This window comes from Hydra viridissima, unplaced genomic scaffold (assembly GCF_058129835.1).
Source record: "Hydra viridissima isolate aposymbiotic clone 2 unplaced genomic scaffold, HvirCarnegie_v1 scaffold_2, whole genome shotgun sequence".
NCBI lineage: Eukaryota > Metazoa > Cnidaria > Hydrozoa > Anthoathecata > Hydridae > Hydra > Hydra viridissima.
Window position 1 is genome coordinate 1,098,561 of NW_028324301.1, and position 15,094 is coordinate 1,113,654.

Genomic DNA, 15,094 nt, shown 5'->3' on the forward strand with positions numbered 1-15,094 from the left:
ACATTTTTAATTATCTAACTTAGACAAATGGACTTAAATGGATTCTAAGTCCATTTGTAATTGTAATCTATGAATTATAAAACACAGTTACTTAGTACTTAGTATTTGCTTTGTGTTAGTAGTGGATTTATTCATGTGCCTGCGATATCAAAAAGTTGCATATTTTGTTGAATTTTTTTTTGTGGTTTTTTAATAAGTATTTTTGTTTTACAGTGAATGAAACAAACTAGACATAATTCTACAACTATCTTAACTAAATATCTTGGAGTAGGAAAAGATTGGCTGGAAACTGAAGTTCCTATATTGAGGGATGTACTAAGGAAAGGTCTACATATTCAAGAAAATTTGCTTCTTTCTGACAATCTTGATAGGTGAGTTTCAATCTATACCTAGTGGGGCACAAGACATCCGATGACATCCGTAGGACATACATTAGCCATCTGGATGTCCGCTGGGTATCTTTGGACGTCAAGTAACCACTAGGTAGGAAATATTACAATAATAAGTATTTCTAACAAACAATTTTTTAACAGTTTAAGTTTTATATTTTTTGTAGGAGATGTCATCTATCTGTAAAAGAAATCTCTGTGGTATTGGCAGACTTGGTATTAAAACAATGGTCTCAATCTAATGCTTTGTTTAAGACTCCTGTAGTCATATCTCAAAAGACGCTTTCAGATAAAATTTTAACTGCCTGGATTAAGTTTAGAGACATTTCTAATCGAAAAGAAACAAAAGAAAAAATTGTCAAATTGTGGGAAGGAAAGCTTGAAAAATTGTTGGATGTAACAAAATGTAGATGCAAAATATTACTTTGTACAAATGAAAATTCTCTATGTAAGAAGCTTAAAAAATGTGCTGCAGGAGTTCACATTTCATGCAGTTGCTCTAAAGTAGAAACAGTAAGACAGGTTAAGGCAGGGAAAAGAAAAATAATAGATATTGCATCTTCAGAAAAAAGAAAAAATTTGATTAAAAAAGCTCATATTAATACAACAGGTTCAAACAGAAAATGCTGAAGATGAAGTTTATGAATCAGTGGGGCACAATGATATATTAAAAATAACTAGATGTCTAACTTTCGCGTATTTTTTGAAGCAAAAATCGGCCATTATGGGGGGCAAATTTAACAAATCAAAAGCTTCGTATTTGTTTTGTTTTGATAAATAGCGTAAAGATTTTGCCCCCCATAATGGCCGATTTTTGCTTCACTTTTTCTTATACCGATTTACGGCAGTTAGACATCTAGTTATTGTTAATATATCATTGGTGGGGCATGACTTTAATCAAGAAACTTCACTTGAAAATATTAGGAATGCAAATGAAATATCTTCTGAAGACAGCTCTAAAATATCAAACAAAAAACTTCCCCATTTGTTACCATTAAACAGAATTACCTGAAGATCCCCAATACAGCACTAGCATCTCTTCAATTTGACATATCACCTGCTGCTACATCTGCAATTGTATCAGCTTTTCTTCAAGATTTGATCAAATCTAATTACTAGACTCCGAAAATGGCTAATTTAGCATATGATCCTAAAAAAATATGGAGAGCGAGACAAGAGCTTATGGATAAAACTAGAGTTTCATCAGAAAAACTAATTGTTGAAGTACCTATCAAAGGTATATTTGTAGATGGAAGAAAAGATCCAACTCTAATTTTGATTGAAGATTCAATTACTAAAACGTTTTATCGAAGAAAAGAAGAAAAGCAAGAAAACATAAGTGTTACTTCTGAACCAGATGGAAGCTATTTTACCCATTACACACCTTCAAAGGGTCCAAACAAACCAGCTAAAGAAGCTGCAGTCGGGCTTTATAACTGGATGGTTCCTAGAGGTATTGATCAAACTATAATTGTGATTGGATCAGATTCTACAAATTCAATGACTGGGTCTGGTAACAATGGCGGATTATTAACTCATCTGGAGAAACTTATTGGAAGAAAATGTTTTTGGTCAATTTGCATGTTGCATAAAAATGAGCTACCTTTAAGACACCTAATTGCAACTCTTGATGGGCCTACACACTCCAAGAATGGATTTAAAGGGCCTATAGGCAAACTATTATCAAAAGTAAATCAAATAAAACGACTAGAAAAGTTTGAACCAATTAGACAGATTGAACCTCTGATTAAAATTCCAGATGAAATTTTAAAGTCAATGTCCACCAACGCTCTACTAAGCTACAAGTTAGTTTCTTGTCTTGAATCAGGTATCTTGAATCCTTCACTTGTCAACAAAAAATGTGGAAATCTTTGCCATAGCAGGTGGCTCAGAACTGGTCAGGCAATCCTCTGGTTTTACATTTGTGAGGATGGCTTGGAAGGTGATATATTAAAAATTCTAAAAGTTCTTTCTCAGTTCGTGGCTCAAGTATACTTTCATATGTGGTTTAAAACCAAGGTGAAACACTCTATTGTTGATGGGCCCCATCATCTACTCAAACTTCTTTATTTATTAAGAGGTCAAACAGTCAAAGTCAAGGATGCTGTTACAAAGTCTATTCAAAATGGGTCATTTCATGCTCATTCTGAGTCTCTTCTTACTTCTCTTCTTGCAAGCTCATCAAATGAAAATAGAACTTTTGCAGTTAACATAATTCTGAAAGTCAGAGGAGACTCAGAGCAAGGTGATGTAAGTGTAAGAAAACGAAAAAAACCAACACTTAACTTTGATGCAGTGACTCCTTGAACTTATTGACTGGAGTAATGAACTAATCTTGGAGCCGAATTTCACATGCAATATGACAAAAGAAGATTTACAAAAAGTAGTAGATTCTCTTATGGAAGTGCCTTACTATCCTCTCCACACCCAGTCATGTGAAAGAGTTGTAAAGCAAGTGACTGAAGCAGCAGCTGCTGTTTATGGTTTTCAGAGACGTGATTTTATCAGAGCAAGAATAGAGCACAGAGATGTTGTTCCAAATCTGAAATCCAAGAAAGATTTAATCAAACTGTTTAGTTAATGTTCATTTTCGTGAAAATTTTATTTTCCATCAAAACATGTTTTTTTTTAAAACATTTTATGTAATTATAGTATATTCGGATAAATCCGTGTACGTCTATAAAACATTCTGATATTTCAAATATAACAGCTTCAGACAGTTCAATGGCAAGTTTTAAATTTCTAATACTTTTTTAGTGTTTTAAAAATTTATACCACATGCTATAAAAATGTAATGTAGTTTTATCCATTGTTTTCATTTTAACGGTATTTACTTAAATATTGCAATTTTCATGTTCATTTTTAACCAAAAAAAAAAAAATTTATTTCAATGTTGTTTAGAAATACCTACCACATAATAAAATCACTCCCCAAATTGTTATTTTTGAAAATTTAAAATTTTTTTAAAGTATGACATACCCTAATGTACATATCCCACAAAAAAAAAAAAAGTATAAGAAAATATTTGAGACATTTATTATTAGTTCAACTTATGAAAACTCTAAAAAGTACAATAACTCATACAGGTATTATCACTGAAGATCTCCAAGGAAAAAACCAACCGAAAATAGATCTTTTAGTAGTGAAGAGCATTTAAAAAACTGAGTCTTACCACTACCAAGGGAATTTATTGAAGGAGATTTGAACACAAATGTACAGGTTATACAAAGCTAACTGCATTGAAAAAGGCATTGCATATACTAAAAAGCATGAAAATATAGACATAAAAGTTATGAAAATATATTTAATACTAAGTTTAATATTAACTTTTTGGTGCCAAAAAAAGACAAATTTCTCTAAAAATGAAAACTGAAGCCGAAAAAAGAAATGAAGGTACACAAAGAAAAAGACTTATACAGTCAAGAAAAAAAGAAGACAAATACGGCAGCAGGGAACTAGATTCTGACATTATTGTAGCTTTGAACTGCTGTTATACAAACTCCAAAGGACTAGATTTTAGCATTTTACTATAAAAGGTAATTGAACACTTTTAATTTCCTTAATATACGATACCAAATCTAAGTAAGGGTACAGTTACATTTGGGATAAAGGATGTGCAAAACAAGGTCCTATAAAAGTAGGGATAGCATCATATTTCTGATTTTTTGAAAGAAAATCAGAAATGTGATCCTACTTTTAGGTAGGTAGCAGCAAGAAAGTTAATTTTTATTCTGATAACTGTAGCAGTTAAAATAAGAACTACATTCTGTTTACCATGTAAGTGTATGCAGTTCCAGGTAAAAGAAATAGATACAGATGTATATAACAGGAAAGCAATAGAAAGTTTTTTATCAAGGAAATACTTTTTATCTAGAAGTTATAGAGAGGGTTTTCTTGCTCTCTATCTACTTTCTAAAAACCTAAATGAAATAGTTCAAATTTATTGCTCTCCATCTACTGATCAAGACAAAGAAACCAAACATGAAAAAGCTTATTCAGCTCCACCTTGAATTTAAAAAAGAAGAAAAGTTGATCTTACAAGTTTGTGTGACTCAAGAATAATACTTTATAATCTGTATAACAATATAATAATACTAATAATAGTACTTTATAATCTTTACTCAAGAAACAATTTATCACCAATTTTTTCAAGGTCTGAGGACTAAGGACGATAATTATTAGTTAAATACTGGACTGGACTTTAACATAATATTAGAAATGTTATGTTTTACATAATATTTTTAAGCCTTAAAAAAGTTGTTTAAAAACAAATAAATTATAATTTAGTCAGTTACACAATGTTTTAATAACAAAGCATATTAACCATATTAACCATATTAAGCTAAAATCTTACCACCCAATGTTACTTGTTTCTCAAAGCAAAAACTGAAACATCTAAAAATAAAAGTAACTTCTTGAAATAATAAAAAATAGTCAGGACAAACAATTTTGTAACAACTGAAAGTCATCTCAATTAAATTATTGAAAAAATAATTCCAACATATCTTTAATCTTAAAAAAAGTTAATTTACTTGGGCAACTAACTAATCAAAATTTAACTTAACAATCAACCAATCGAAATGTGGTAGACAAAGATTTTAATTGATAATTTAGAAAACTTAATTTTTCTTAAAATGTCTGGTTTTTAAATGGTACACTGTTGAACTGGGGCAACGATATGTCAACAAATATTTTTACACTAACAAATACTACTATTCTACAAAAATCACACTTTTTGAGTAGTTAATTAGAGGGCCACATAAAATGTAGTTAGGAAGATTGGAAGCTTAGGCTCTCAATACATCAATTTATGTTTTTAATTGGCAAACTATTGTTGTTATTATATATTTTGCTATTAACTTAAACATGCTTGTTTTGATAATTAAACTATTCAAAATGACTTTCATTCTATCATTTTTGTATTACACTATTAAGCCTATGAGCAAACTATTTAGAACCAGAAATACAAATACTAACATACTAATAATAATAGTAACATACTATTAGTTAGGTTACTAATAGCAATAAGGTTACTGTTGTATTGCTATTTTTCTGAACACACCTAAAAAATTATAAAACTACTAAGAAATTCGTTTCTATAGAAATCAATATACTGCTTGAAGCCCTTTAAATATTTATTGCAAATAAAAAATTTATAAGCTGATAAAAATATTCTGAACTGTAATACATTTTTGTTAAAATATTTCCGTTGATCAGAAATATAAAATATAATTTGATCTTAAGATTCATATTCAAGAATTATAGAAAAAAAAAAGTTTTAACCATTAAAAAAACTATAACCAGAAAACAATCAAATTTATTCTGAAAAAACATGTTGCTTGCAGTACTCCCAAATCATAATGGCACCACTTATATGAACATTTAATGATCGAATAATTCCAACTTGTGGAATTTCTACACACTCATCAAGGATCTGAATTAAATCCACTGGAATTCCTAAGCAAATAGAAATGTTAACTTTTTAAAATAACCTAATAAGGTTGTTATAATCAGAAATCCAATAAAAGTAGACATTAAAACATCTAACCTGTTCGCTCATTACCAAGAATTAGTACGGACTTTTTCGGAAACACAAAATCTCCAATTTTTTTGCTTTTGGCAGTTTGTTCAACACCAACCAAAGTGTAGCCATCTTCCTTTAAATCTAGTAAATATTGTGTAAGTTTTATTGGGAGAACTTGTTGAATATCAAGCCACTTCTCAGCAGATACACTTAAAGACTGAAATTCAGGTTCATTTATGTAACGTTGACTTCCAATAAGAAAACTAGAGATGCCAAATATCTCTGCTGTTCGACACAAACCTCCAAGATTTGGAATTTTTTCAACCAAAACACCACACAATATTAAATCAGATTTTTTCATATCTTGTTTGCGTGCAAATTCTGAACGGAGAACTTGATCATCTGATGGAGGTAAAACTCTCCATGGCATAATTTTTTTTTGAATATCAGTTAACTGTTTGTCTAGCAAGACTCCGTTTAAAATATCTGAAATGAATTATTAGAAACATGAACATGCATCTAAGCAAATCAATTAATAAAAATATCAAATAATAAATATCAACTTTACCTCATTAAAATAAAAAAAAACTTAAAACGTTAAAGGCATTTATCAAAAGAAATTATATCAAAGTCATAAAATATATTAAAGAAAATTATAAAATAAGTTTAAATTATAAAATATATTAAAACTGTAAATGGGTTAAAAATAAAAATATAAAATATGTTAAAAATATATTAAAATTATAAGATATATTAAAATCATAAAATATATTTAAAATTATAAAATATATTAAAATTATAAAATATATTAAAATCATAAAATATTTTAAAATCATAAAATATATTAAAATCATAAAATATATTAAAATCATAAAATATTTTAAAATCATAAAATATTTTAAAATCATAAACATCTTATAGAAAATTATAAAATAAGTTTAAATTATAAAATATATTAAAATTATAAAATATTAAAACATAAATTACCTAATTTTATGTTTATATGTTTTAATTTATTATTCTTTAATATTTGAAAAAAATCAATAAGGAGAGCTCAGGCAACAAAATCTCGAATTTGATATTGCACACTTATTAAGCTAACTACTATGCTTATATAAGAAATTGCTCTCTAATGTAAATATAACTATAAGTAAGCACTAAAATCATTAATAAATGTCAGCTTTTGTAAATGTTCAGCAAACAATGTTTCAATTTTAATTTTTTATTTTTATGTCACATTAGAGTAAATAAGATAATTTACCAAAATTATTCTAGACTTCTTAATTAAATATATATAGCAATACAGTTTCTGAGATTTAAGAACCAGATGAAACAAAAACATACTAAATATAATCATTCAGTAATTATTGTTATTTAAACTATAAATATAATGGCTATTACACCATAAATAAATTTGAACTAAAGATAAAATGAATTAATAATATTAGTAAAATTTGTGTAAAAAAGCCAAATGCAATGTATCAACATATTTATTCAATAAATATGTTGATACATTAGGCTTTAAGATTTTGTAAAACTTTATTATAAAGCTGTTTACCTTTATTAACCCAAATTTTAGTTATAAAATTTGGCAATAAGTAATAAAGGTGCTTTTTTATGATTTATAGTGGTGGCATTACTTTTTATGACTAAAGTGATGGCATTATTTAGGACCTCAAACAGTAACTTATACTGATACCAATGTAAAGGACCTCAAACAATCAACTGTTTATGTGGTTTCATAGACATACAAACCTTTTGAATATTGTTAAATGTCTTAAACCCTAAAGCTTAAAGTAAATAGTGTGAAATTATTTACCTTCATTATTTGAATGACTAAATTGAAATGATCTTTTGCCATCATCAAGCAACTTCAGATTTTTAACCTTCCAATTGCAATGGAAATATTCAACTGGTATCCATTCATCAGATTGCAACTCAGTGTGTGACAAAACTCCTTTGAAGATTGACTCTAATGAATAATGTCGCACAGGATCAAATGAATGGTAAAAGAAGTTTTTAGATATTTCTAAACGGTGTTTAACAACTGATGAGTTTTTTTCTGTTAATGTGAAACAATGTTCAATCAAAGAAAACTTTTCTTTCAACTGAACATGGTCTACGTCAATAATTCGATTCCAAATTACCTTTAGTGCAGTTTGAGATAAAATTCTAGATGTCATGTGCTGTGCTTGTGTCCATGGAAGAATGAGAGGGATAGCAGTAAATGAGAAATCTACAAAATCTTCAACATCAAGCAACTTTGCCAACTGTATTGATATTGATAAGACATTTACTACAGTTGTCAAAATTTTTTCTGTTGCAACTTCCATTTTTTTCCAAAGTGATTTTATAAAATGTGGATTCTTTATGTAAATATGAACAATTGACCATTCAATAAAACGTCTAACAGAAGGTTGATTGTCAATTGTTAAAGAGTCATACAGTATATCAAGAAGATTTTCATACTCAAATCCTGAAGGTAATAAATCAAGTAATACTAAAACCATCTGCCATATACGAATTTTTTGTCTGTGCATTAAAGAACTAGGATAGTAAACAAACTTTGATTTTAAAACTGTAGACTCATACTTAAGCAGCTTAAATAGAAATTGAACATAAACTTGATCAAAACCAGGTAAAGATTGCATTTCTAGCAGAAAATTTACAAGCGATGCTCTGACATAGCGATCTTGAAACAAAACAGAGTTTAATTTGGGCACAATATTGTAACACTTTTCAGCATTTAAAAAGTCGATAAGATGGTTGTAAGGCTTGACATCTTTATTGTGTAAGGGCCCAAATACACACACTTCAACTAAAATATCAATATATTGCTCTACACTGGATCCAGCATTTGTTCCGATAGCTCTACAAGCTTTTGTAAACTCATCAAATGCAATATTAACAATACCTGATTTTCTCATTCCTAACTCATACAAATGTAGCCAACAACTACGTATAATATCAAACAAATCTTTAATTTGTAAGAGTTCGGGATGAATAATTCCTGCAATACAATTTTGGTATATTCTCCAAAACAATCGATCATTAGAAGTTTCCCTTATAACTTTATGGAGAAAAGTAATGAGTGTATTAATACACCCTAAATTTTCTAAAAATAAACTTGATAAATGTTTTGAAAATTCTAGAATAATTTCTTGTGTTGCATAAGATGACAAATCCATATCAATATAAAACTGCTTCAAAATGCATTCTTTTTGCTTTACAATTTCCTTTTTACTCTCACTGTAGGTGTAAAGAATTGAAAAACATTCCCAGCATGCAGCTATAAAGGTATCACAAGTGAAATAAGTTAAACTATTTCTACAAAGTTTATTCAGCAAACTACGATTTACATTTAGAAAAGTAAAAATCAACTCTTGATGGTGAAATGCACATGGCTGCTCATAGATCATATTTATCTTTAAAAAAATACTTATGGCTTGACAGCAATTAACTACACTGAATGAATCACTGTATAAATGTTCTTTCAAAAGAGCCAACTGTGCTGGGATAATTTGTTGAATATTAAAACATAGAATATTGATTGCAGGCTTACAGACATTCTTGAAATATTTTGATCTGCTAGCTAAAGATATATATTGAGAAACAACACCTAAACATTCTTCAATATATCCATGTTGCAAGGAGCTGCTCATCTGAAGGATAAAGTAGTCAGCAATATCTTTAAGTAAACACCCAAGATAATCTAGCAGAGTGTGTAAGGATGAGTCAATGTCTTCTTTGACTTGAACACCATTTTTAATAATTTTCAAAAAGTTACTAATAATTTGAAAAGCGCTTTGTTTTTTTTTTTTATCTAAGTATGGATTGGTATTTAGTTTCAAAATAACATCTGTTATTGGAGATATGTCTATTGATTTCTCCAAGCCTAAAATAAAGGAAACAATAACAAACTTGGTGCTAGCTGTATTACTCAAAAGCATCAAACTCAGAGTTTCAGAGGAAATATTATCTGTTCCAAAACTCCTTAGCCACTTAATCCAAACAGACCAACAGCAATCATTGTAAGCCAGCAAACTTTCATTTAAACCACGAATAAAAATTTCAATACCATCTTCAAAATTGTCATTTGAAGATTTACAGTTCAGAGTAAAGAAAGATGTAACACTATGAAAAATTACTTGCTGATACTCAATTCTATTTAATGGGAGAAAATTAAAAAGAAATTTTTTGAGCAAGTTTATTTCATCCGTTGACCATGAATCAACAAGCTGCAAAGTACTAAAAGCTCTTGTAATATAAACAAGCGAAAGATCACATAAATCCACATTGGAAAGTAATAACAGAATCTAAAGTTCAAGATACCTTAAGTCAACAACATCTGTGAATACAATATAATAAACAATGTAAATTCACAATATATATACACACACACATATATACATATTTAGTATTTCATTACATGTATGATATAAATAGGATAAATTCTACATTTATTAACATACTGATGTTTTTTTTATATGTTATTATATGTATGATATATAGGATAAATTCTACATTTATTAACATACTGATGTTTTTTTTATATGTATTATATGTATGATATAAATAGGATAAATTCTACATTTGTTAAAATACTGATGTTTTTTTTTTTTTTTTTACTGAGTAGTAAAAAGTTCTTCAAAAAAAATTACCTTTGAAAAAAAAAATCTTTTTTGCTCATAATTGGAATTCTTTAGGAGGTTAACAAAAAAACTTTCTAACATTGAATATACCACTGGAGGATTACCATGTTGAACATCATCATCACAATTAAACACATAAATTGACTTTAAAGATTCCATTAAATCATTGAATATGAAGGAAAGATTTTTCTGAAGCAGTAATGGAAATTTGACTAAATCCATTTGTAAAGCATATTGTAAACCCCACTTGCACAAAGCTTTACATTCATGGGTCATGATTCGACGGAGCAGTACCAAAAACCAAGAAAAGTGAAGGAAGTTCAAATCTAGATAAACACAACAAATCCCAACTAAATTTTTAATGTTTCAGAAAATTCTAAAACTTTTAAAGTTTTACGTCAGCTGGACACAAAAACTGGACAGATTATCAGATCAAATGCATCTCACCTTACAAGTACACTAACTTACTGAATTGTAATATCAACAACAAAACTTGGTACAACCACAATAATTTAATCATTGACTAACCAACTACTACTCTGTTATGGAAAAATTTTTTGTTTCTAAACACTTCACTGGATGGTATTTTGCTGCATTTTCACTTTTATAAGATCTCATAACTATTACTTTTATAAGTTTTTATTTCTCTTTTTCTTTTTTTTTTTCTTTTTTAAAACTTAATTTTTTTTTGTTTTGCTTTCATAAATCTATTTTTAAAGTTTTACTTTTATGTAGGATAGCCTGTATACTACACTGCAACTTTAGGACTTGAAATAATGCTTGATCCCATTTCAAATACTATCCTATGTTAAAATACTATTTTAATGTATTAACATATCTTGAATCACTTTCTACTTTTGACAGGTTTTCCATCAGCCACAACATAACAGTGATTGCTACCACAACAACTCCTGCAACATTTTTCCCAATATGTTGACTACTAATTGATACATAGCAACCTCTACAACCAAAAGTTGCACCTGGAGCAATTGTTACTGTAGGAATCACTTATCACCCAACTATTTGGGGTATCACCTACCCAAAGTAATAAAAATAAGTTTTCTCCAGAACAGACCTGAAACTAGACCATATAACAGAAATACTTTTGGACTTCTAAATCAAATTAATTTTATTTAGAAATTAATTTTAGTTCTTAAAAGTAATTTAAATCAATGATTACCTAAATTAAAGAAAACTACAAGGTGTTCATAAAATCAGTTCAAGTCTTTGATGAAATATAGCTAAATAAAGAAATAAGATAATCAGTTTATATGTATTTTATTCTAAAGTAGAATTATCAATAGTATTTATAATTAGAGAAAAATTTTCAAAATGAGCTCCTTTTGCTGTTATGCAGAGTTTCAATCGATCAGGTACACTTCTGCATACTTTCTCACACATCAATGGCTTTAGCTCTGCACAGGCTTGCTCGATTCGGCTGCGTAGCTCAACAAGTGTGAGGGTTTGACCCTGTATACTATATCCTTTAAGTAGCCCCAGACGAAAAAGTCTGGTGGAGTTAGGTCAGGAGAACGTGCAGGTCACTTGATAGGGCCTCGTCTGCCAATCCAATGACCAGGGAACTTTTGATTGAGCCACTCTCACTACAAGTGAATAGTGGGAAGGCATTCCATCCTGTTGAAAGTGGAGACGATGCTGTTTAACTTTAGGCCAAGCATTTCCAGATAGGACTCGCCAGTACAGAACTATCGAAGAAGTATGATCCAATAAGTCTACCTGAAGTCATTCCACACCATACCATAAGTCCTTCATTAGATGTGCCAACCTGAAATATTTCATTCAGGTTAGAGTAGGCCCAGTAGCAGCTTTGCGACGATTTATAACTCCATTCAAAGTAAACTGATTCTCATCCAACCACAAAAGCTTGTCAATCATACCTGAATTTTTGGAAAAATTGTGTTTCACAAAATTGCACTCATCTTCACTAAGCTCTTGGACTTTGCTTGGTCTAAAGGGTCAAAGGCCTGACTCTTTAACAGCATTGTAATAGCTGGTCTGTTTCAAGCCCAGAGCTGCAGCACTATTTCAAATTGAGAAATCGCTCATTTTCACAAGTTGCTCAGTCACTCTTTCGACTGACTCTTCTGTCACAGCTGAGCAAAGCCGGCCCAATCTCTCTCGATCATGAATGCTGCCTGTCTCCTTGAACTTGTCAACCAACTTTAGAATTGCCAGCTTGGAGGGTGGCTGAGTGCCAAGCTGTTTTCTACACTCTCGTTGAACTTGCTCAGAACACTCAAATTTAACATAGAGAAGAACAACTTTAATTCTCTCTTTAAAAGATAGTTGGTAGCTCATTTTTTTCTGAAATTAAATTTCCTAGAATCAATCTTTAAAACATATTTAAATGGATAAATCATTATAATGAGGAGAAATTTTTAATCAAAGACTAAAACTGACTTTACAAACACCCTGTATAAAAAATACAAACTCTATAATTATTTTAACTAATATGAAAGTTTATGAAAACAAAACTAAAGACTAGTCAAATTATATATTGAAACAACTTTCTTCTCTGACCAATTGCATAAATTGTATAGGAAAAAGGACTGCATATAAGAAAATTTATGATGTTAAAGTTTTAATAACTGATAATTATTTAGAGGCTAAATAGTTTTTAAATAACATTACTACCATCTTTTAAACACACAACACTTCCACCATCTTTCAAACATGCAGCATCAAACACAATTTCCATTGAAGCAAGAACAGGTGCAATTACATGTAACTGAAAAATAAGACAGCTTATTACTGTATATTACTGGTATAATATTCATGAGGTCATTTCAGGTCAGTTATTGTTATAACTAAAACTTGAACAAGTTGATTAATTTAACAAGTTTTAAAATTATAACCACAAGAAATCATACCCTGTGCTTCATTAACACACACAAATTTCTAAGCATTAATCCCCAAAAAATTTCTGGCTATTCTCTTTCCAGCACCAGATGTTCAAAAGTCCCAAATATCTAATCATAACTTATACATAAAAATTCTGATCAATATTATAAAAACTAACTTGCTTTTCTTCTAATGTCTCAAATAATAAAATAATAGTCTTCCAAATACTCCAGAATTTCTCATTTTTCTCTTCACTCCAAAACATCAATGGTAGATCATTATTTACAAACTTTGTTGAAAACTTCTTTATTGTACTAAGATAATTAAGGAGCCATTTAAGAACATATAAACCCCTTTTACGAGTCAATGGATCTTCATCTATCAGACCATCTTGTAGAATTCTCCAAAAAGATTCACATTCTATCATATCTGGGGACATAGTTAAATGTGTTACATTAACAGCCAGCAGAATTAACAGCTTTTTAATTTCTTTTTTATCAGATAAAAATGATATGCAACGCCACAGCCTCTAAAATAAAAATATGGTATAAGAGTGGTATTTAAAATTGTTAGTACTATTTTTAAAACCTAAACTGTAAACTAAATTTTTCCTAAATTAAGTACTTTGAAAATGTTTATTTTTTCCAAAATAAATACATTCAGATAATTTATTAGAAAACAAAAGAGAATGAAACTTTTGTAAAGCAAAAAAAACTTTTCTTAAATTGAAAATTAACTTTTTAAAAACTTTAAAAGTTATTCCTAAGTAAAGGTTCATGAATGTACCATAAGACACATAATAATTAAATGTTAAATTAAATTACCTTATCTTCAGCATTGTTTGAAGCATCATAGATTATGCTAACAAAACTATTTATTGAATTAAAATCTGATTCACTTATGAAATCAGATTCAATTAAATTCATGCAAACATCAAAAACATCAGTAAAATCTTTTTCCATTTCTAAATTGTTTAAAAGATGCAGAATAAATATTAAATTCTGAATGCTAATTTCAGGCAAAACTTCAGTTGACTCAGTTGCATACTTTTCATTATCAACATGAACTTTTAGTGAATTTAAACAGTGCAAAAAAATCTTAGGAAACACCAAACTGCAACAACATAACTTCAACAATGTCCCAGCCAGATGATTAGCATGATTGCTTCTGTGTGCCTTTGTTAGGTAAGGAATACAAACTTGAAAAATTACTTTCTCTTTTAAGGTTTGATCAGCAGCTTGCTTTTGAAGGTAATAAACTAGAATTTGACAGTGCTCAACAAAACAATCATTGTTTTCAAACTTTAATGAGGAAATGGCACCTGAAATTATGGTCTCTGCATCAAACGAAAAACTCATCTCATATATAAGATATAAATATAAGCTAAAACCTATAAATTAAAAAATATATATAATAAAGTGAGCAAAAGCAATTATACTTTAGTAATGTTAAACAAACTTAGGTAGTTTTGTTTATTAGAAAATTGTTACAACTCAACCATGCGTTATTGGTTACCATTTTTTTATTTTTTTTACTTAAAAGCTGAATTGGCAAATTAGAGTGACGTTTTTCTTAACCGCATTTTTAAAAATAAAATGCTTAAATCACTGATCTCAAAATCTTGATAGTTGTTGTTGAGATCAGTGGCTTAAATAGATCACAGGGTA

At 29.1% G+C, this 15,094-nt stretch overlaps 1 protein-coding gene across 5 annotated transcripts; it reads right to left on the bottom strand.

Annotated features, from left to right (window-relative positions):
- Positions 1 to 5,506: 5,506 nt before the first annotated feature.
- On the bottom strand, positions 5,507 to 14,953 carry LOC145182802 (tRNA (guanosine(18)-2'-O)-methyltransferase TARBP1-like). Of its 5 annotated transcripts, none has more exons than XM_090077593.1 (7): positions 14,252 to 14,953; positions 13,606 to 13,956; positions 13,221 to 13,314; positions 10,575 to 10,891; positions 7,733 to 10,229; positions 5,938 to 6,399; positions 5,507 to 5,846 (listed from the first exon to the last, which is right to left on the bottom strand). In XM_090077593.1, the coding sequence occupies exons 1-7, from the start codon at positions 14,783 to 14,785 to the stop codon at positions 5,707 to 5,709; spliced, it is 4,395 nt and encodes a 1,464-aa protein (XP_089933719.1). In that variant the 5' UTR covers positions 14,786 to 14,953; the 3' UTR covers positions 5,507 to 5,706. The 5 variants fall into 5 exon arrangements, with proteins under 5 accessions (XP_089933719.1, XP_089933721.1, XP_089933720.1 ...); XM_090077595.1 differs by having other exon boundaries at positions 13,457 to 13,956; positions 14,252 to 14,951; XM_090077594.1 differs by having other exon boundaries at positions 13,218 to 13,314; positions 13,457 to 13,956; positions 14,252 to 14,951.
- Between the last annotated feature and the right edge of the window lie 141 nt (positions 14,954 to 15,094).